This window comes from Lepidochelys kempii, chromosome 3 (assembly GCF_965140265.1).
Source record: "Lepidochelys kempii isolate rLepKem1 chromosome 3, rLepKem1.hap2, whole genome shotgun sequence".
Lineage (NCBI taxonomy): Eukaryota > Metazoa > Chordata > Testudines > Cheloniidae > Lepidochelys > Lepidochelys kempii.
Window position 1 is genome coordinate 57,082,534 of NC_133258.1, and position 21,460 is coordinate 57,103,993.

The window sequence follows — 21,460 nt, forward strand, 5'->3', positions numbered from 1 at the left end:
GAGAGACAGGCTTACACAGAGCTCTTCTGTTAGTTCACAGTGCAGACTTGTAAATACCATAGTGTATTAATTTTAAACTTAGTTGACATTCTGAATTTTATGCTTGTAAAACTGATTTTTTTCAGTGACTTATAATTCAATGCTTTTTATTTTGATTTGTTTTGTTTTCCCTCACTGTCCTGGGTATTAACACTCAGGGATTAATCACCTGAATTTTTTTTATTTTTAAAATTCATCAGTATTTGAGAGATGCATGTGTAAAAAAATAAATTAACATCTTGACATCAGAAAGTAAATTTATAAAGCCATGTGTAACTCAAAAGTAGGAGAAAGGACTGTGCTCAGATTTTTCCAAATTAAAAAATCATCTTTGCTGTGAGACAAATCAAGAATATTTCAGATGAAAAGGAGAATTTTTGCAGAAAATGTAAAAACAGACAGTTATAATGGAAGTCCTAGTGTAACTTTAAGTATAGTGACCACTATAAGATTATTGGGGCCTAGTTTCATAGATTCGTAGATATTTAGGTCAGAAGGGACCATTATGATCATCTAGTCTGACCTCCTGCACAACGCAGGCCACAGAATTTCAACCACCACTCCTACAAAAAAAAAAAAAACCTCACACTACCACTTGTACTCATATTATGTAGTACTATATTCTGAGAGTAATCTCACTGTTTCCAGTAGGACTGCTTGTGGAGTAAGGTGCTACTTAATGTGAGTAAGGATGGCAGAATATCTAGCCCTTTAAGAGAAATATATGTAGCAGTTAATTTCTTTTGCTTCTTTTGACTGGAGGAACCTTTCTATAGAAACAGCCACCAAATACTGAGCAAAAATAATGGAATAAATGTGTACATTCACCCAAACACACACAGAATCTTTCACATCTTCCCTACTTTATTTTTTCAAAGGTACATTTGCAAACATATTCAGTACTATCTGCTAACTACTTTCAAGGAAAGAAAAGAATGTTCTCTACAATACTACAGTTCTTAGGGTTTTTTTTAAAAAAGAACAGTAAATATTACAGTGGGAAAAAGTAAAAATGCAAGAAAACATTCTTCATTATTATTATTATACTATTATTTCTTTGCAAAAAAAGAAAACATGGGAAAGCAAATACTATATTTCTAAGGTCCATGAGGCACAGCAAGCAAAAATTATGCAAATTATTTTTGTATGTTTTATAGTCGATAGAGAAAATTGTTCCTCCTTATAAATGTTTTAGTCATAGTAAACAATTACTGTGTTGGAAGATAGTGGTAGGAAACAGCTTCTTATTTAAATATTTTTAGTATTATCTGTACAGTGTATTAACACTTAGAACACAATGATAACATTTTTCACAGTCAACAAATGTGTGGTTAGAAACACATGTATGTATATTCTCTGCATCCAGAGGGCTTAACAAGTTTATAGTTCAGCCTATCAATTTAAATTCCTTTGTTCTTTTGACATCTATTACACTAGCTTGATAGTATATGGGAAATTTGGATATCTATCCATTTTCAGGTGAAGACTCGAGGCAGCTGAAGTACTTGATTTATTAATATTAGTCTTCCTCTGTTCAGTGTTTACACCCTGCTTGTTATTGTACTGTTTGTATATTTCTTTGTTTTGTTGAGATGGAAATAAGATCAAAATTGCTGCTAAACCATTTATTTCTTGAGAAGTTTTTCACCACTTTTAATAGGCTTCCATTATGTGTTTTTACAGCAAGCTTAGTAGTGGAGGAGGAAACGCGACTGATGAAAATGAAAGTGCATCGTTATAATCAGACAACAGGGTCTGGTTCTAGCCAAGAATATGAGCGTGAGCAATATACTAAGGTAAAGTTAGCAGTATTAAAACAGTATTTTGTTTGGAAAGGTGAAGGAGTAACATGGCTATTTAAAATATTATCCAATACTTAAGGATATAATGTTTACATATTTTGAAGAAAGCTTTTTTGAATCACAGCTTTATTATATCACTTTATATTAGACTCATAGTCAGAAAAGTGTATTAGACTTTAGTTTTTGAAGTAATCTAAAATGGGTTTGCACAATACAAAATGCTTTTGCAGATGCTTGTAGAGTAACATATTTGCTTCCTAATATTGCTACAGACATAATCCTTCCTGCTTGGAAATACATGAAGGGATTTTGTTTTCACAGTATAACTCAATCATCAGTTGAGTTTTGATCTTCTTTTCTCATTGAAATTTAAAATTTTCTTTTGAGACACAAATTTACATGATAAATGTGTAATTGTTGCATTAAAAAGTTTAGTCCAAAGGTACCATATGGCAAATTTTGTTTATAATACATATATGTGCTTCCACAGCCATTTGACCTTTCTGCTGAATAGGTCTCAATTAGAACGCAGAAAATGACTTGTAGAGTTCTGTTATGCCTTTTACAAGCCAAGCCATAGAGGACAGAGCTGTCCATATGTGCATAATTGCTGAAGGCATTTGGCCTCCTGGAGCAGGAGCACTGAGGCAGGAAGGATGCTTCTGGAGGTCCTGGGGGAGAGGTACTTAGAGGTAGATCATATGATTCCTTTTTAGAGAGACAGTATTGTTTCTATTTAGTGTAAATAAAAGACCATCAAAGGTAGGGTTACCATATTTGAACATTCAAAAAAGAGGACACTCCACGGGCGGGGGGGCGGTATTTGCTTGCGCCCCCCGGCCCTGCCCCAACTCTACCCCTTCCCCAAAGTCCCCGCCCCAGCCCTGCCTCCTCCCCTGAGCGCGCCGCGTTCCCCCTCTCCTCCTCCCTCCCAGCCATGCTGGGAGCTTGGGGGAAAAAGCAGGCACTCTCTCGAGTGATCAACATTCACTCTCTTTCTTGAATGATCAACTCTTCTTTGCGAAAAATAATAAAAATCCCGGATGTTTTTAGATATTTAAAAATTCCTCCTGGATGATGATTTAAGAACCAAAAAGCCAGACATGTCCAGGAAAATACAGATGCATGGTAACCCTAAAGGCAGAACCAACCACTCTGGTGCTGTACTAGAAGCATTCTAACAACAAAAGTATTGCATTGAGACTATTGCATAACAATAATTTGCTTAGTATGAGCAGCCATAGGGTGACAGTATGAAGATAAAAGCACACTGTAGGAAGTTGTAAGTGCACAGTATTACCACCATCACAACTATAAATTAGTCAAAAATCATGAATTGGCCCCCTAGACTCATGAGAATATATTTTGGGTTCCTTTTATTTGCTTTCTGGCTTTTGAACCTTTACTGTTCACATTTTAAAGCTTTTCTTCACATGGACTAGAAACGTTTGGGTTTTTTTAAACAATGCAAGCTGGGATTTTCACTCTCACTCCAGGCACTAGGGCTTCAAGAAAAATGCCACACCTTGCAATCCTTGCAGTAAAATCAAGTTGGCCACACTAGAATGCTTCAAGCATGTACTCCACAAGCACAGGTATCCGACTGCTAGACACATTCCCCCCACTTTCCCCAATCCTGAGAACACAGCAACTTCCAGTTAAAATTAATGGGAGCTGCTGGGTCCTTAATGATTCAAAAATCAGGCCGCACACTTAGGCTCCTAAATTGCTATTTAGGTTTGAAAACGTTGGTCTTCATGTAATTAAACTGGAGAGCATTTCAAATATGGGAATATTTTATAACTGGGATATAAATTGTCATCAAAAATAGAAGAGATAGATACAAAAATTCCCAGGAAGAGGAAGATAATGTATTAGGCCACTGGTTGTCAAAATAACACAGATGCTGGTGCTATAACACTTTTTGCTCAATATTTCCAGTCAAATCACCTGAAAAACAGCCCTACTTTTTGGGTAAAAGTAAAATAGCTCATTTTATGCTGGGTTTATATTATAGATCACATGAGATAGATTCAATCAACCAGATACATGGGGGAAATACTATGTGACATGTCCCATGTGACCAAACCAATCAGTCACAAACTCAAAATACCGCATAAGCAGTAGCTTGTTAAAAATTGTGGGTATCCAGATAAAAGGAAGAGAATTCCCTTGGGCTTTTTTGGGCACTTCATTGTCAAATCATTGTTGATTCACAGCTGCAGGTCAAACTTCAGTCATAGTTGGTTTGTTCTAACTACATATACAGTTGAAGTCAGACGTTTCTCACTGCTCTAAACGTACCCAATTTTCATAATTTTTCAACACAGATATTTTTCAATACAGATAGACATGTATTTCTGGAGGACAGTGAAACACTTATTAGATTATGTCTGTCTCAAAGACGATTATGTGCTTTGGTTGGCGTTTGCTGTCAGCCCTTCAAATTCCTAGATTTCCCCCCAGTATTTGTCATGGGGCTGATACACCCCGTGACTCTTTGGGGGTGGGAGAGAGAGGTGCGTTACAGCCCCGCAGTTGAGTCGGTAGGACTGCCCCCGGACTCGGGGTTGCATGGCCCTGTGACCTTAGTCAGTAGCCTGGTCCCTGCACTCAGGGCAGGGCGGCCTAGTGGCCAGAGTCAATAGTGTAGGTGAGCTGGACCACCACCCCAGCGTGGGCGGTGGCCAGGATAGGGGGACCTGGGCCCGCCTTCTCCACCAGATCCCAACCCAGGGCCCTGTCGGTGGTGGGGTTGCCCACCACCAGCTTGGGAGGGATCCTACCAAAACACACAGAGCTATCTCCAGTTCTACCACCACTTCCCTGCAAAGTTTCCCTGGGTCACTTCCTACCCAATTCTCTGCAGTTTGCCACCTCTTGGTCTCCATGGTCTCTCCCCTCTCTGCTGTGTCTCAAGCCTATGTTTTGGGGTCTGTCTCCATCTGGCTGGCCTCCACGTCCTGGAGTGCAAGCATTCCTCCCCCAGGTGTCAGCAGCCCAGCTCCTTCCTCACTGGCAGTCAGCCCAGATTGAGCTGCTCTGCTGCCTTTTATATCGTCTCCAGCTGGAGCATGCCCAACAGAGCTGAGGGGACATCGCCTCCTTGGCCAAGAGAGAAGGGTTAACCCCTGCGCACCACTGTGGGGCTGGTACATCCCATCACAGTACTAATATGGGGAACTGAGGCCAAAATTAAACCCTTAGCATTTAGGTGCTAAACTAAAATAATTGTATTACATCACTGTTCGTTAAGAAGGAATGTTTAAATATAAATGATCATATCTTAAAGGAAGCATTACCTTTTCTGGGCACCTTATGTCATTACAAAGAAGCTGAGCATTTCAAGATAAAACAGTGGAAAGTAAAATGAGTAATTTGTGCTGAGCTTGAAATCCAAAATATCCTTAACATGCACCTGTTTAATGTTCCAGTTGATTAAAATTAAATATAACATCTGAGCTGATGATCTTGTGTCACCTGATCCTGATACATGGGTGGATAAAGTTTTACACTGTGACCCATTATTTGTTTTTGTTTTCTAATCTCAGTTATTTTTAACTTGTCACTACTATATAGTGGTTTTTGCTCCAGTAACTTTGTCATTTTATGCGTTAAGGTCGTTACTGCACGGATACTATAATGCAATCTGTTATAAATGTTTAAGGTATAAGGTTTAACCAAGTTCATTGTTCAACCACACCAGAAAAAAGACAGGAGGTAATGGATGTCATTTAATGAGGCTGCAACTTTATTCACTTATAACATGTGGGAGTGCCCATCAGTTCCCTGCTTTTCCAGATGTAGGAACCCCAAATCCCTTCCTCAGCTTCCTTAAAGGAGTCTAGAAACAGGAGGGAGGTCATCTCCCTGCTGATGAGATGTAGAAGCTGCAAACTCCACTTATTCAGCTCCCTTAAGAGATGCTTTCCTTCAAACTCTTTTCGGGCATGTTATATCCAGTAACCATATCCCTTCTATACTGAGTACCGGCCAGGACATCTGCCACAAGGAGGCACCAGCAAAATGCTTAGCTGCCTCCCACACCTCTGCCTGGTTCCCAGATATTCACTGATTCCTTCCTGTTTTTGTTTTTAACCAAAGTGAACCATATTTGCATCCGGTGTCTGCTCCCAAAGAGTGTACAGCACACATCAGCTGGTCCAATAGCACGCCTCTGCTTCCATTCCAGCTCAGGATTGCCTTACTCTCTAGGCCCAGATGTGAACTGCTCACCAACCTGGAAGCCCTTCCTGTGTGCCCAGTATAAAATATTGTGCCTGCAGGTCCACACCGCTGCTCACCTGGCCTGTTTGCATGATTCTGAAAGTGGAAGTACAAGAAAATTAACTCTGATTTGTGTACACTTGAATGTCATTGCCTGAATTGCTGTGGCCCCTAGCCCTAGGTGGGCCACAACTATTGCACCCCCAATCAGAAAAAGTGGGAACCAAATTCTTGCACCAGTAACCCCAGCTTTGAAAGCCCCTTTTTGAAAACTGTAACAAAGCTGTGAGGAGCCTTCTATCACCATGCATAAAGAGGGGCCGTATGGGTCTCATTGCTGTATAAATCCTTAATGTTCTTACTGGGCAATTCCTTGCCTCACCCCACAGATGTAGCTATATGGACTCACTTTGCCCACTTGATCAGTTTTGGAAATCCTCATGGTTTAGAAAACTGATTGCACTTCCCATTGTAAATCCTTCCACTTCAAAGTCCTTCCCAAAGTATCTCTTGCTAACCCAGGCATTAGTTCACTAACTTTAAAAGTTCCAAAAATTGCTACCAAGAATGCAGCTTTGAACAAGGCAGCCTCCTGGCTGCTTCTGCGTATTTGATTGAGAACTTGGACCAAATCTCTAAGGGCATGTCTACACTTAAAATGCTGCATCAGTGCAGCGGCACTGATGAAGCTGCACTGCTGTAGCGCTTTAATGAAAATGCTCTAAACCGATAGGAGAGAGCTCACCAGTAGGCTTAGTTAATCCACCTCACCGAGAGGTGGTAGCTATGTTGGCGAGTTAAGTTCTCCCACCAGCATAGCGCTGTCTGTACACAGGGTTAGATCAGTATAACTACATTGCTCAGAGGTGTATATTTTTCACAACCCTGAGCGACGCAGTTATACTGTTATAGGTTTGTAGTGTGGACCGGACCTAAGTGTTTGAATAGTGATGGGAGAACATGGATCTTTTCTAGGACCCATGTCCTGAGATTACTCTACTAAAAATCTCTGGACTAAGAAACTACCACAAGGATCCAGGTAACCCCTCATTATACTGGCAACATAAGGCTCAATGGTAGATGACACCATGTATTCCAGTATACTAGAGTAGGCCATATTATTGACAGGCCTTCCCTCCTCTGAAATTTCACAAAATCATTAATATTCCTGTCACAGGCCCTAAACATTATGGTTCTACTGATCTCTGTACATTCCTGAGAGCTGTCAAGGTTCTAGAGTACTACCGGCATCTGTTCTGGTTCCTGATTGCTCCCTGATGCTACTCTCTGATATTTGTCCGTCTGAACTCATAAGAACATAAGAATGGCCATACTGGGTCAGACCAAAGGTCCATCCAGCCCAGTATCCTGTCTTCCGACAGTGGCCAATGCCAGGTGCCCCAGAGGGAGTGAATTTAACAGGTAATGATCTAGTGATCTCTCTCCTGCCATCCATCTCCACCCTCTGACAAACAGAGCCTAGGCCTTACCCATCCTGGCTAATAGCCATTAATGGACTTAACCTCCATGAATTTATCCAGTACACCCTGTTATAGTCCTAGCCTTCACAACCTTCTCAGGAAAGGAGTTCCACAGGTTGGCTGTGCACTGAGTGAAGAAGAACTTCCTTGTATTCGTTTTAAACCTGTTACCCATTAATTTCATTTGGTGACCCCTAGTTCTTATATTACGGGAACAAGTAAATAACTTTTCCTTATTCACTTTCTCCACGCCACTCATGATTTTATATACTTCTATCATATTCCCCCTTAGTCTCCTCTTTTCCAAGCTGAAAAGTCCTAGCCTCTTTAATCTCTCCTCATATTGGACCCGTTCCAAACCCCTAATCATTTTAGTTGCCCTTTTCTGAACCTTTTCTAATGCCAGTATATCTTTTTTGAGATGGGGGGACCACATCTGTACGCAGTATTCAAGATGTGGGCGTACCATGGATTTATATAAGGGCAATAAGATATTCTCCATTTTATTCTCTATCCCTTTTTTAATGATTCCTAACATCCTGTTTGCTTTTCTGACTGCCGCTGCACACGGCGTGGACGTCTTCAGAGAACTATCCACGATGACTCCACGATCTTTCTCCTGATTAGTTGTAGCTAAATTAGCCCCCATCGTATTGTATATATATCTGGGGTTATTTTTTCCAATGTGCATTACTTTACATTTATCCACATTAAAATTCATTTGCCATTTTGTTGGCCAATCACTTAGTTTTGTGAGATCTTTTTGAAGTTCTTCGCAGTCTGCTTTGGTCTTAACGGTCTTGAGCAGTTTAGTATCATCTGCAAACTTTGCCACCTCCCTGTTTACCCCTTTCTCCAGATCATTTATGAATAAATTGAATAGGATTTGTCCTAGGACTGACCCTTGGGGAATACCACTAGTTACCCCTCTCCATTCTGAAAATTTACCATTTATTCCTACCCTTTGTTCCCTATCTTTTAACCAGTTCTCAATCCATGAAAGGATCTTCCCTCTTATCCCATGACAACTTAATTTACATAAGAGCCTTTGGTGAGCCTTGTCAAAGGCTTTCTGGAAATCTAAGTACACTATATCCACTGGATCCCCCTTGTCCACATGTTTGTTAACCCCCTCAAAGAATTCTAATAGATTGGTAAGACATGATCTCCCTTTACAGAAATCATGTTGACTTTTGCACAACAATTTATGTTCTTCTATGTGTCTGACAATATTATTCTTTACTGTTGTTTCAACCAATTTGCCTGATACTGATGTTAGACTTACTGGTCTGTAATTGCCAGGATCACCTCTGGAGCCCTTCTTAAATATTGGAATTACATTAGCTACCTTCCAGTCATTGGGTACAGTAGATGATTTAAAGGACAGGTTACAAACCATAGTTAATAGTTCTGCAATTTCACATTTGAGTTCTTTCAGAACTCTTGGGTGAATGCCATCTGATCCCGGTGACTTGTTACTGTTATTTTTCTCAATTAATTCCAAAACCTCCTCTAGTGATACTTCAATCTGTGACAATTCCTCAGATTTGTCACCTACAAAAGACTGCTCAAGTTTGGGAATCTCCCTAACATCCTCAGCTGTGAAGACTGAAGAAAAGAATTCATTTAGTTTCTCTGCAATGACTTTATTGTCTTTAAGTACTCCTTTTGTATCTCGATCGTCCAGGGGCCCCACTGGTTGTTTAGCAGGCTTCCTGCTTCTGATGTACTTAAAAAACATTTTGTTATTACCTTTGGAGAGAACACATTAGCTATGTCTTTATCAATCCTGGGCATATGCATGGCAGAAAAACATATGTTAAGATTTAGCCACTAGAATCATAATGCCCTTACCAACTTCATGGCCCTGGGAGATCTGGAGGACTGGTGATTGTTAACATGTACCACGGCAAAGTTGTCATTACAAAACTGCACTTTTTTGTTTCCAAAATATGTTCCTCAAATAGTTACTGCTACCAAAATGGGAAAGAATTCCAAGAGTAGTATATCTTTCACTATCCCAATCTTTGTATCCAATCTGAGGGCCATTTCTGGGCATACCACCTGTCTTGATAAAATAGTCCAAACCTGTTCCTCCCGATGCATCTGAATGAACCTTTAAATCTGCCTCTGCCATCCTTTCCTCCCTCCAAAAAGACACTCTGATGATTCAGAAACTGCTCCAAAACCCTCAAATCCTCCTTCATCTCTTTATTAACCCTTATGGTTAAAATGGTTGGGCTTTGCTGTTCCCATGACTAAATGCCCTGGAGCCACCACTTGGCAGCCAAATCCTGCTAAAGAGGACCTATCTGGGGCTGCATGATGTATAAATACCCCCCCACACACAATCTTCTGGTCAGCAGGAAGGATAGTGCAGTGATCTGACCTGACCTGCCCCCAATTGCTTCCTGCCCTTCTTGTCCATCCCTGTAAACTTTCCCCCTTCTCTTTACCCCGGTCAGAAGCTTTTAAAGGGGCAGTGCTGTTTTTCTTTCGGCTAGCCCTTTGCATGCTGGTTGTGGAGGGCACATTCTCAGCATTTTAACTTTGTAGGCATTCTTCAGTTATGAAATTCATTACCCTGAACCACTGTAATCTGATATGTATATTGGTAAAGGAAGCAGGTTGACTCTTAGTCCTATAATCTTTCCTTGTCTACAGCAGTTTTTATGAGACAAACAAGAAACCATAGACTAGACAATTTAATACCAGTTGTGATAAATATCTGATAAACCATATTAAGGGATATGATAGCTCTTAATTTAAGACTAGCTAGTGTGGTCTTTAGCAAGAGATGGCCATATTCAACAGTCTTACTAAAGTTCTTTAAAAAAATTATTAACATGGTAGAAAGCGAAAAACAATGAAAGCTATAGAAGATGGACTTATTTTTATGGGTAAAGACAAGTTGTTGAGGTGATCTAATATACATTTTAAAATTCAGAATGTGAGTGATGAAGTAGATGTAAAGAAATTGTTCATATTAGTAGCAAGCATATAGTTTGCCATCCCAAAGCAAAACCAATTTCCCCCATCCTGCTGCCAGTATAGGCAATGAAGCATATGAGTTTTGCTTCAGAGAAAGATGAGCCCCTCTCCCCAGTGAGCTTGTGGCCAATTATGAGGTGCTGTACATAGGGAAAATATTCCTTTCCGGGTCCTACAGTAATCAGTTAACACCCCGAAGCATGAGTTTTGATTATTCCCCTCTTACCATGTATAACTGTAATTGTTCTGTTGTGCACAGAATTATCTAAATGCTGTTAAAATCCTTTGTGTTCTGCTGCATCATTACCTCCAGTAGTGAATTCCATATGCGAAGAAGTATTTCCCTATTTATTTAAAATATGCTTTGTATTACACATACATTTTTTTTCTTTCAAGCAGCCAGACTGCGACAAGGCTGTACAGCTTCCAAATTAGATAAGTTCATGGAGATAGGTCCATCAGCCAAGATGGTCAGGGACATAACCCCATTCTGTGGGTGTACCTAAACCTCTGAGTGGCAGAAGCTGGGACTGGACAACTGGGAATGGATCACTTGTTAATTGCATTGTTCTGTTCAGTCCATCTGACACCAGCCCCTGTCAGAATATAGGATACTGGCCTAGATGGACAATTGGTCTGACCTACTATGGCCCTTATTATGTTCTGAGCTAAAACTGGTACATTTTTTCCAAGCATGCAGTTCTCTTCATTCTGGTGTTGGGATTCTCATTCACTCTCACTATATGGTTATTTTGCATATTCGCAGTATTCAGCCATTAACCAGGCAGCGTGTTAGTATTTGAATAATCACAGTCCAGCTATTTTTCAGTAAACATACTGTGAATAAGCAAATCTCTGCATTAGGACGACTATAATCCTTCTCTTTGTGATTGTCTTTTGTACTCTGAATTTCAAGCTGTTTTGGAAGCCATGTAGATGCTGCTTCAGCTCCTTACTGGCTTCAGTTGTAATGGAAAAACTCCATAATTTATATGAAAGGATTAAATGAAAAAACAAAGAAAATGTTGCTGTGAATCTAATGAAAGGAAAAAAAATTTTAAAGTTTTAAGAATTCTTTGACTCATTTCTCCCTTTACTATCAATGAAGTGAGCTGTAGGTCACGAAAGCTTATGCTCAAATAAATTTGTTAGTCTCTAAGGTGCCACAAGTACTCCTTTTCTTTTTGCGAATACAGACTAACACGGCTGCTACTCTGAAACCTATCTAAATATCAGTAAGGCTCTTGTCCCCAGAACTACTGTAATATGTTTGTGTTAATGCTATGTTTTTGTTATGTGTGGGAGACTCACAGGCCCTGCTGTAACATGATTCTGGATTTACACCGGTGTGAGAGAAGAATTTGATTCAGGATCTTAATATGCATTGTTTACATACTGAACATATGCACAAACTCCAAAGCTGTTCTTGTTCCAGTCAATGCACAACACATTTTTAAAAGAGGTGTTTATTCCAGATTCCTACTGATGAGAGCTTTATAGTAAACACTTAAAAGGACACCACTCTAGATTGAAGTACATTGCTAGGTCAGTTAGTACTTTGAGTATTTTGAAAGCATTTTGTTTAACGTAAACTTATTTTTCATTGAAGCCCTCGGTTAAGACTTAATCTTTAGGAAAGCTACAGTGCTTGTCATATCCTGCTCAAAAAAGGAGATATGACATTTAAGAGGGGCTTTATTTTAGGATCAGGCTACATAGATTTTGATCTACAATTTAAGTCTTCCAGGAGAGGAGGATTGGCTGTTAGTCTGGGATTTGGCAGACCTGTGTGACCCTGGGCAAGTCACTTAGTCTTTCTGTGTCTCAGCCCCAGATCTCTAAAATGGGGATAAAATGCTTTCCTACCTCAAAGGGTTTTTGTGAGGAAAAAGATTGTGAGGCATTCAGATACTATTGTAATGAGGACTATATATGTTCCTATGATAGAGAGAAGCCTTACGGAAGGGCTGTGAACTGAGCAACTGTGTTCAGAGCTTTGCATGAGACAGAGAGAGGCTCCATAAAGGCTGGTGTATACAGTGAGCTTTTATTGTGTGCTGCAGGAAAGCCACAGGATCTTGACTGTGAAACTAAATCCTAAGCCCCTTTATATCCCATAGTAGTAGGGAGAGTGGGGAGAAAGAAGTAGAAATGAGCTTTGATCCCACTGAAAGATTAATGAAAAATGATCTGTGAAATTTGCCCTATAACCAAGAAAATATTAAAATCCCGAGTCATTACAGAACTGGAATAACATCCAGCAAGAACATTCTTTTAGTTTGTGTCTCCATTATTTCTACTGAAGTTAGTGTGTCTGCAGTTCATCAACCACCTTTTTCTACTTTCACTGACACAGTACAGGAGCAAGCTATTCCATAGGTGGCAAGTGAACAGAATAACTGCAGTACAAGTTTACACTTCAGATAGTTATATTGAAAGAAGGCTATATTTCTGTAACTCAGAACAGGAGTTATAACTAATGCTGTTACACAGCAGAGGGAATGGACTTCCCATCCTTGTTACTATTAATGACTAAAAATAGACCTACTGTGTAGATGTTGTTTTCAGAACAAGTACCATATTCTGCTTTTGGGATGAGCAACAAATTTTTGGAATAAAAACACCCTGAAGTACCATGTATGGTTGGGAGAAAAATAATGGTTGCAAAAAATTCTCATGCTTTAGTTTATTGAAGATTTACAGATATATTTCTTTGATTCTTTTTTTGCTTTTGTGGCCATTTAAAAATGTGAGAAGAAAAAAATTGATTATATGAATTTTCTTAAACAAGATTTGGAGTCCACTCAGACAGCTGAAAGTGTATTGGGATTCTAGATGAATAAAAGACTCCTTCAGACTTCTGCTGGAGAAAGCTCCTGAGCATTACTAGGCATTATAAAATGTGTCTAAATTACTGTGTATTTACCTCCAGTGCTAATCCCTATTCTTTCTTTCTAAATAGCAGATTTATCCTAGCCCCTTGAGCCCTAGTGGGGGTCTCTACCAAATTTTAAATAATAGTAATAAGTGGATCTCTTTCAGTCCATGGCACTTTTCCCCCTATCTTGAAGTGGTTTCCATGATATCAGGGTTTACAGTTTGGTTCAATGGCTCTCAGCACCCCCACTATACAAAATGTTCTAGCACCACTGCTTGGCAACAATTGCCTAGCCTGGAGCCACACCTGAAAGCTCCATTTAAGGGAGCTTCCATAGTGCAGAGAGTATCTCACGTAGAAACTAATCATTCACGGGCACAGTGTTTTCTAAAATGGCTTATGATTTCCTCTGGAGATGCTTGAGTGTTGGGGGGATATTTTTGGCAGTGTGTGTTGTAATAAATCCATAGCAAAATGGACATCATTTAAACTACGTCCATGCAGCATAAGGAATAGAACTGTCTGCTTTAAAATGCAGGCCTCTCTCACTTGGGAATAGTAGAGACTCTTTATTAATGTCAGTAGCAGTACTTACACCATTTTTGTAGGAGGCAACAAGTACCACACTTGAGCTGGTCCAACATTCCATCCAGCCCTGGCACTGTATACCTACATAATCATGCAACACTGAGCTAGCTTAAGACTACTGTTAACAAAGCAAAGAAAGGAATATAGTCAGTGTATATTGAGAGAGAAGCATAGATAGCAAAAGAGGAAAGATGGACAAATTCCAAGGTTGAGAAAAAATATGTGACCACAGCTTTCCAGTGACGTGCACAAAGTACAATAAAGGTGTTGCAGTCCAGGAAACCAACACACTTGAGCCACTCCTGAGATCCTGCTGCTCTTTCAGGAGGAAAAATATATGGAAACATGGAGTAAAAGAGACTTATGTTCAAAACACATTGAGAGGCTTCCGATGAGCCGTGTTGCGTATCAGTGGCCACTGAGCAGCTAAACTAAGAACATGCACTGAGAACTAAGGAAAACATATCTGGCATTAGGCAGAAGCAAGACTCTCATCCAAGTGAAAAGCAGAAAGACAGGGGAAGGTTATTTTGCTAGTGATAACTCATCTAATGTCTGAGCCTGGGTTTCCTATTCCATCAGTCTAGAGAAGACACCAGTCTCCCTACTGAACAGAAAATCAAAGTTTCAGCTTGCATAAGGGATCCACTGTCACGTAGCTAGTTACAAAAGTTTTCAAAGGACATGAAAAAGAACTTACTAACTTTAAACTTTGTTTGCTCTCAAAGTCCAATCCTAGCTAGAAAAATCATGATTGAGAGAACAGATTTGCCACTCCTACATGAGTAGGATTGCTTTGAGAAAAGGAGGAAACTGTAAAAGGCACTTGTGAGCCATTTATCCTATTGCCGATACTAAGAGTATAAATCCTTGGATCGGAGTGAGAATTTACATTTATATTTTAAACAAAATGTTTTTATAGCATTGCCTGTGGAGAAATCACTCCTTGTTTTGGGTTAAACAAACATGCAGGGTGAAATTGTGGCCCCATTTAAGTCAATGGGAATTTTGCCATTTATTTAAATAGGTCAAGGTTTCACTTTCAGTTGAAGTCAGGAAGATTAGGGCACTCCATACTTTTTAGATGGCACCTGTTATAGTCTATGGGAGTTTTGTCATGAACATCAATAAGAGCAGACTGAGGACCTAAATTTGTAACAGAAATTGGATTGGGGGGGGAGGCAGTTGTCCAATTTTTGAGACTCTGTGAGTGTTACATTTAACTACAGTAAGAAGAGACAACTTATTGCAATGAGTTTCTGCAAATGTGAGCTTGATGGGAGGAAAATGTAATGACATCTAATTTCGTGGGATTCTTTGTACTCCAAGCTATTACTCATCTCTTCCCATGTTTCAGCTCAGGGCCTTGCTGGTTTCACTACAGAATAGAGCTGAAAACTCACCTTTGCCAATCCAGTGCTTTTTTGTCCTTTTTCATTTGCAGGAACTCTCTCTCTCTCTCTCAGCTGTTTTTACACAAACCACCAACACCCTTCTCACAAACTCCAATTACAGACTGAAATGCCCAAGCAATTAATATAGCTGCCCCTGGATACACACAGTCGTCAGTATGAACCCTTCAGTGTTTGATTCATAAATTGGTTTGCAAACAGGATTGGTTCACAGTAGTGAAAACTCAGAAAGCTCTGATATTGCAAGCACAGGATAAAAACCTTTAGATGTAATACATTTTAGTTCTAGGTCCGGCGTTGTTGAACATTTATTAATAACCTGGATGTAGGAATAGAGAGCATACAGATGACATTTCTGGATGACACAAAGCTGGGTGAGGGGGTTGCCAATACTTTGGAGGATAGAGCTAAAATTCAGAGAGATCTCGATAAATTGGAGAACTGGGCTATTGACAACAAAATGAAGTTCAACCAACACAAATGTAAGGTGCTTCACTTAGGGAAGAAAAACCAAATGTACAAATACAGAATGGGGGGAAATGGCTTGGCTTAGCAGCACTGCTGAAAAGGATCTGGAAATTTTGATAGATCACAGCTTCAACATGAGTCAGCAATGTGATGCTCTCAGAAAAAAAGCAAATGCAATTTTTGGTTGCATTAACAGCAGCGTAGCATGCAAGTCATGGGAGGTTACAGTACCGCTCTACTCAGCGCTGGTTAGGCCTCAGCTGAAGTATTGTGTCTGATTTTGGTCACCAATGTATAGAAAGGATGTGGAAAAACTGGAACGGATCCAGAGGTGAGTGACAGATATGATCAAAGGGATGGAATGCAAACCATATTAGCAAAGGCTGAAGGAACGGGGTATGTTTAGTTTGGAAAAGAGGAGATTAAGTGGGGACATGATAGTGGTCTTCAGATACTTGAAAGGCTGCCATAAAAAATATGGTGAAAAGTTGTTCTCTTTTGCCAAAAAGGGCAAGACAAGAGGCGATGGGTTCAAACTACAGCATAGCAGTTTTAGATTAACTCTCAGGAAAAACTTCCTAACTATAAGAACAGTAGGACAATGAAACAGATTGCCTAGGGAGGTTGTGGAAGCTTCTTCACTGAAAGTTTTCAAAAGGAGGCTGGATAGCCATCTGTCTTGGGTGGTTTAGACACAAAAAATCCTGCATCTTGGGCTTAGACTAGATGACCCTTGTGGTCCCATCTAACCCTATGATTCTATTATTCTAATTTTATACTCTAACTAATGTTGCTGATAGGCAAATACTTGTATGACTGAAAGAAATCAGAGAAGTATTTATTTTCACTTCTCACCTCATAAACATAACAAAAAGTATAAAAGTAAAATATGGCATGCTAAGGTGGGAAATATACTCTCTCCTGTTTCTGAAAAAAAAATCCACAATTTTTGAAATCATCCCTCAATGCTAAATTTCTGTAGTTCTAACTCCCACCCTTACCTGAATACAACTTTGCTGTTATGAGTTGGCTCTCTAAAGTTATTTCACAGATACGATATTTGGAAAGTTGTAGATAGTCAAGTAGTTTGTATAAGAGTGTGTGCGCGTATGTGCACATACTTGAGAATGTGTACATGTTTGTTTATATATATATACACACATGCATAGTGTAGATCACAGATCATTGAAGAACAAGAGCCTAATAACAGACTTCAGATTTTCAAATGGAAGAAATGAGCATAAGGCAAAGGCAATTCAATCACTAAAATCCTCAAGCAGTTACCAATATAACACCAGTAAGCGCTTAATATGAGGCACATGGGTTTAAAATATATAGGGTCTAATATTGAAAAGTACTAAGGACCTGCAACTTCCACTGATACCTTTTGGAGTTGCTGGTCCTTAGCAACACTCAGGATATGTGCAGTACAACTGAATATTGGTGAAAATGACTCATCCTGATTGCCATTGGATTCATTGGACAATCTGATTATAGTGCACTATTGTTATAAAATATCAGAGAAATATGATTCAAATATATTTAAGAAACTTATCTTGTATGACAGAGGTTACAAGCAACAAATTATTATCTATTCTTCCTTCCCTTTCTTACCAGCAGATTTGTATGTGATTGGCAGAGAATGAGGGGGAGGAGTTCCCTTCAGCCTTGCATTCTGGATTTTTGTTTACTCTTGCGATTCTGAGTCCTCTTTTTCCTACACCCACAAATGTACAGGAGAAGATGCATTTAGTGCATGTGCTAATGACAGCCCACGCAGATAGTGTCTGTCACCCACCATGATGCTTTTCACATCTAAAAGCAGAAACTATGAAGTCATTCCACAAACTGAGCTGACCAAAACACACACATACCCCTCAACACCATGAATTTCTATCTAAAAATCAACGTCCTCAAGGGCCCTGAGCTCAACAGATTGGATTTTCAAACTTGACTGAAACCCTGTGGATCTGTCATGTTGTAGTTTTTAAAACGGAAGTCCTACTTTGGTAAAACCACAGAATGAAAAGCAGTTAAGGGATTTATTGGGTGGAAATTTCTTCATTGCTTTCCCATAAAGTCAGATGAGGTCTGAGAATCAGAAGAGGGTGATTTTTTTAACATAAAGTAGATGGAGCAACATGAAAATTATGATTCAGAGCCTAAAAGAGGCTTCATCTTTCATTAGCATTCTTTGACCAAATGACTTCAATATAATTTTAAACACTATTTTTCTTGCCTGTGTTTTCTCAAAATGATAATAAATAAGTAGATCACAAAATGACCTTGGTATGTAAGTGTTACATTATTTTAGCTACTGTGCTCAACTAATGAACTTTTTCATTTATTCAAGTAACTTTTATCAAAGTAAGGTTAAGCATTCAGATTTCAAGTTATTTACCACTTACTAATTATTAGTGAGGATGGCTTTGTCAATCTATGATCTTCTTTTGTTGCATCCCAATATATCCATCTTAGGCATATATGTAAACTTCAAAAGAGCCCTAGACAGTTGCACAGACACCACAGAAATGTCTAGAGGTAAATAAAACATTGTATTTGTACAAGTCATAATTTGGTGCACTAAATAACAAAGAAAATAATATTCTAGTGTTCCATGGATCACAGTTTAGTTCTGTCATCTCAGCCATACATTACGGAGCCCATCTGCTTGAAGTAACCTATCGTATTTTCAGTTTTTTCAAGACATTATTATAAATATATGCTATATATTTATAATATATATATATATATATATATATAACTTTTCTGAAGTTATTGGGACTGCTGGATATTTCAGGAGTTTAAAAGAATTGTCCTCCTCATTTGTTGTCTGAGTATATTTCACATTTTGAAAAGAAACCTCATACTTTCTTTTTTTAATCTTTAGTATAACATACAAACAGATCAGTACAGAAGTTGTGATAACGTCTCTGCCAAATCATCAGATAGTGATGTCAGTGATGTGTCAGCCATTTCCCGTACCAGCAGTGCCTCACGCCTCAGCAGCACAAGCTTTATGTCAGAGCAATCTGAGCGCCCTAGGGGCAGAATCAGGTGAGTTTATGATGCTATTTTAAATGTATCAAATCTTGTTTGGTGTAAAAATAAAAAGAATAAAAATAAAATAAGAAATATAAATATTTATGATATATATAATAGAATATATTTAAAATGTCATATATTATATATAAACACACACACACATAAACATACACGTTATCATCCTAAGTCTTTTGTGAAATGAACATATTTTTCCACCTTGGCATCCAGCCATTTAAACAGGTAAACAAAAAATTCAGACAGGGCAACAGCAAATTTTTATATTTGTGCAAGGAGAAACCCAAACTTGGAGCAAGCTGGAAATTAGTACTTTAAAGCTCTGATCCAGCAAAGCACTTAAGTGGCACTACTTACATGCTTAAAATTGCATATGTGCTTAAATGCTATGGTGGACTGGAGCCTAATTTCTTAGTTTGTGTTGCCACAGAGGTCTTGATGCCCATACCGCCCTCTGTGCAGTATCATTGCCAAAGAGCCTATTTCTATTAAGATGGAAGACAGCTGAGAGGGCTCTCCACCTAACAGGATCAGGGTTATTAGAGAGGAAAGTCAACTAGCTATAGTTTAAAGCAGTGGTTTCCAAACTTGTTCCGCCGCTTGTGCAGGGAAAGCCCATGGCGGGCCGGGCCGGTTTGTTTACCTGCCGCGTCCACAGGTTCGGCCGATCGCAGCTCCCAGTGGCCGCGGTTCGCTGCTCCAGGCCAGTGGGAGCTGCTGGGAGCGGCGTGGGCCGAGGGACATACGGGCCACTGCTTCCAGCAGCTCCCATTGGCCTGGAGCAGCAAACCGCGGCCACTGGGAGTCGCGATCGGCTGAACTTGCGGACGCGGCCGGTAAACAAACCGGCCCGGCCCGCCACGGGCTTTCCCTGCATAAGTGGTGGAACAAGTTTGGGAACCACTGGTTTAAAGAGAAATTACATGGCCATCAAACAACTGCAAAAGTGAAAGGCTGTTTCTTGAGTTTGTGTAAAGGACAAAAGTTGTCCTTCAGAATGCATATAAATGGTAATATGTCAGTTTGCTGCCCACAGTACTGTTGCTGCCCTTTGCATTTTCCATAAAAGGATTTAATTTTGCACAAAAAAAAAACCAAAACGCAAAATAAAAATCATTAAGTGTTGCCAGCTTTACCTCTTTATTCTACCAATAAATCAATTTGTATGGTTAACTCAACCTTTTTCTCTAAGTGTGTCTTTGTTGTGAGTGAACATGTGTGTGTGGGCACGTACAAATGCACACTGCCCCCTGCAGACAGGGAGGATTTTATTTTTAAACTAAACCATTTTGATGTAAACACTGGTATATAACCATAAATTGTCTGAGGAATAAATTATTATGTTAATATTATTGTTTTCGTTTTTTATATGTTAATGTTTTCCTTTCCTATTTCAAATGAAGGAGCACAGAACTGGCTGGTATGCCTCTGAAGCTATAGGGCATGTGAATAAGAATATTATTCCTATATCTCAAAAATTATAGCCAACATATCATGTGTTATTGATTAGTTAACATCTATTTTCAGTTGAAAAAATTAATAATGTCTAAAATATATTGCAAACCCTGCATTTCCAACTTCCATAGAGCTCCTCACTATGGGCTTTGATCCAGCTGTACTGAAGCCACTGGGAGCATTATGGTGTGCGTTCACCTTTAGAGCGCCCCTTCATGTCAGGAAGTGGCATTGCAGGGATTCTTCCTGTCTAGCAACCCTCCTGTGTCTTGGTTCTACAATGGTCTGCTCCTTCTCTGGCATAGCACACAGGCCAGGTCAGCTCTCGGTCCCCTTGTGGGGCTAACCGAAAAAAAAAAAAGCTCAACTCAAAATAGCCACCTGGTGTTAAAGTCCATAATATAAACACTAGTCCTTCATAGAGATCCAGGAAATATTGACCTCTGCCCAGGTCAGGTTACTTTGGTTAGGGCAGGGAGATCGAGCCTTTCTTGTCCAGGCTTCACTCAGAACTGGTCTCTAATAGAAGCAGCCAGCCCTGACTCTTCTTATATTATAGTACAATGAACAAAACATAAAATCATTATAAGGTAGCTATAATTACAGTGTTATTCAGTAAAAAATATGGAATTTTTTTAAAAGTGTTTGAAAAAATATTCTTAATCTGACTTGCTGTTCTTCCAAACTGAGAATCAGATGCTCAGTATCTTCCACGCCTGAAACTCTCATTAAAATTAGTGGGAGGTCTTAGAGGAAAATTCAGGCTCCACTGACTTGAGCAGGGCAGGATTTCATGCCAGAATTGCAGGATCAGACATTATGATTAGACTGAATTTGTGATATTATCAATAATTACCACCCTTTTACCCTCTTCAACTCTTTGAGCTCAATCCTATAAGAATTTGTGCAGGTGACTAACTTTCCTGAAGTTAACAAATCTATTTATTTTAGTGAGACTGCTCCCATGATTAAAGTTATTCACATGCACAAGTCTTTGCAGAATCAGGTCCTTATTCATGTGAATGTTCCTTGTGCATATAAGCTCAATGAAGTCAATGA

The 21,460-nt window shown here is 39.4% G+C and overlaps 1 protein-coding gene across 41 annotated transcripts in view; it reads left to right on the forward strand.

The window, feature by feature from the left end:
* The window catches only part of RIMS1 (regulating synaptic membrane exocytosis 1), a 507,401-nt gene that overhangs the window by 394,243 nt on the left and 91,698 nt on the right, over positions 1 to 21,460 (forward strand). For 30 of the 41 annotated variants that reach the window (XM_073336446.1, XM_073336400.1, XM_073336415.1 and 27 more), the window contains 2 exons: positions 1,723 to 1,835; positions 18,777 to 18,943. The exons of the other annotated variants lie outside the window; for them this stretch is intronic. In XM_073336446.1, coding sequence (XP_073192547.1) covers positions 1,723 to 1,835; positions 18,777 to 18,943 — 280 coding nt within the window. The remainder of the gene's footprint in view (positions 1 to 1,722; positions 1,836 to 18,776; positions 18,944 to 21,460) is intronic. 41 annotated transcript variants of the gene reach the window in all.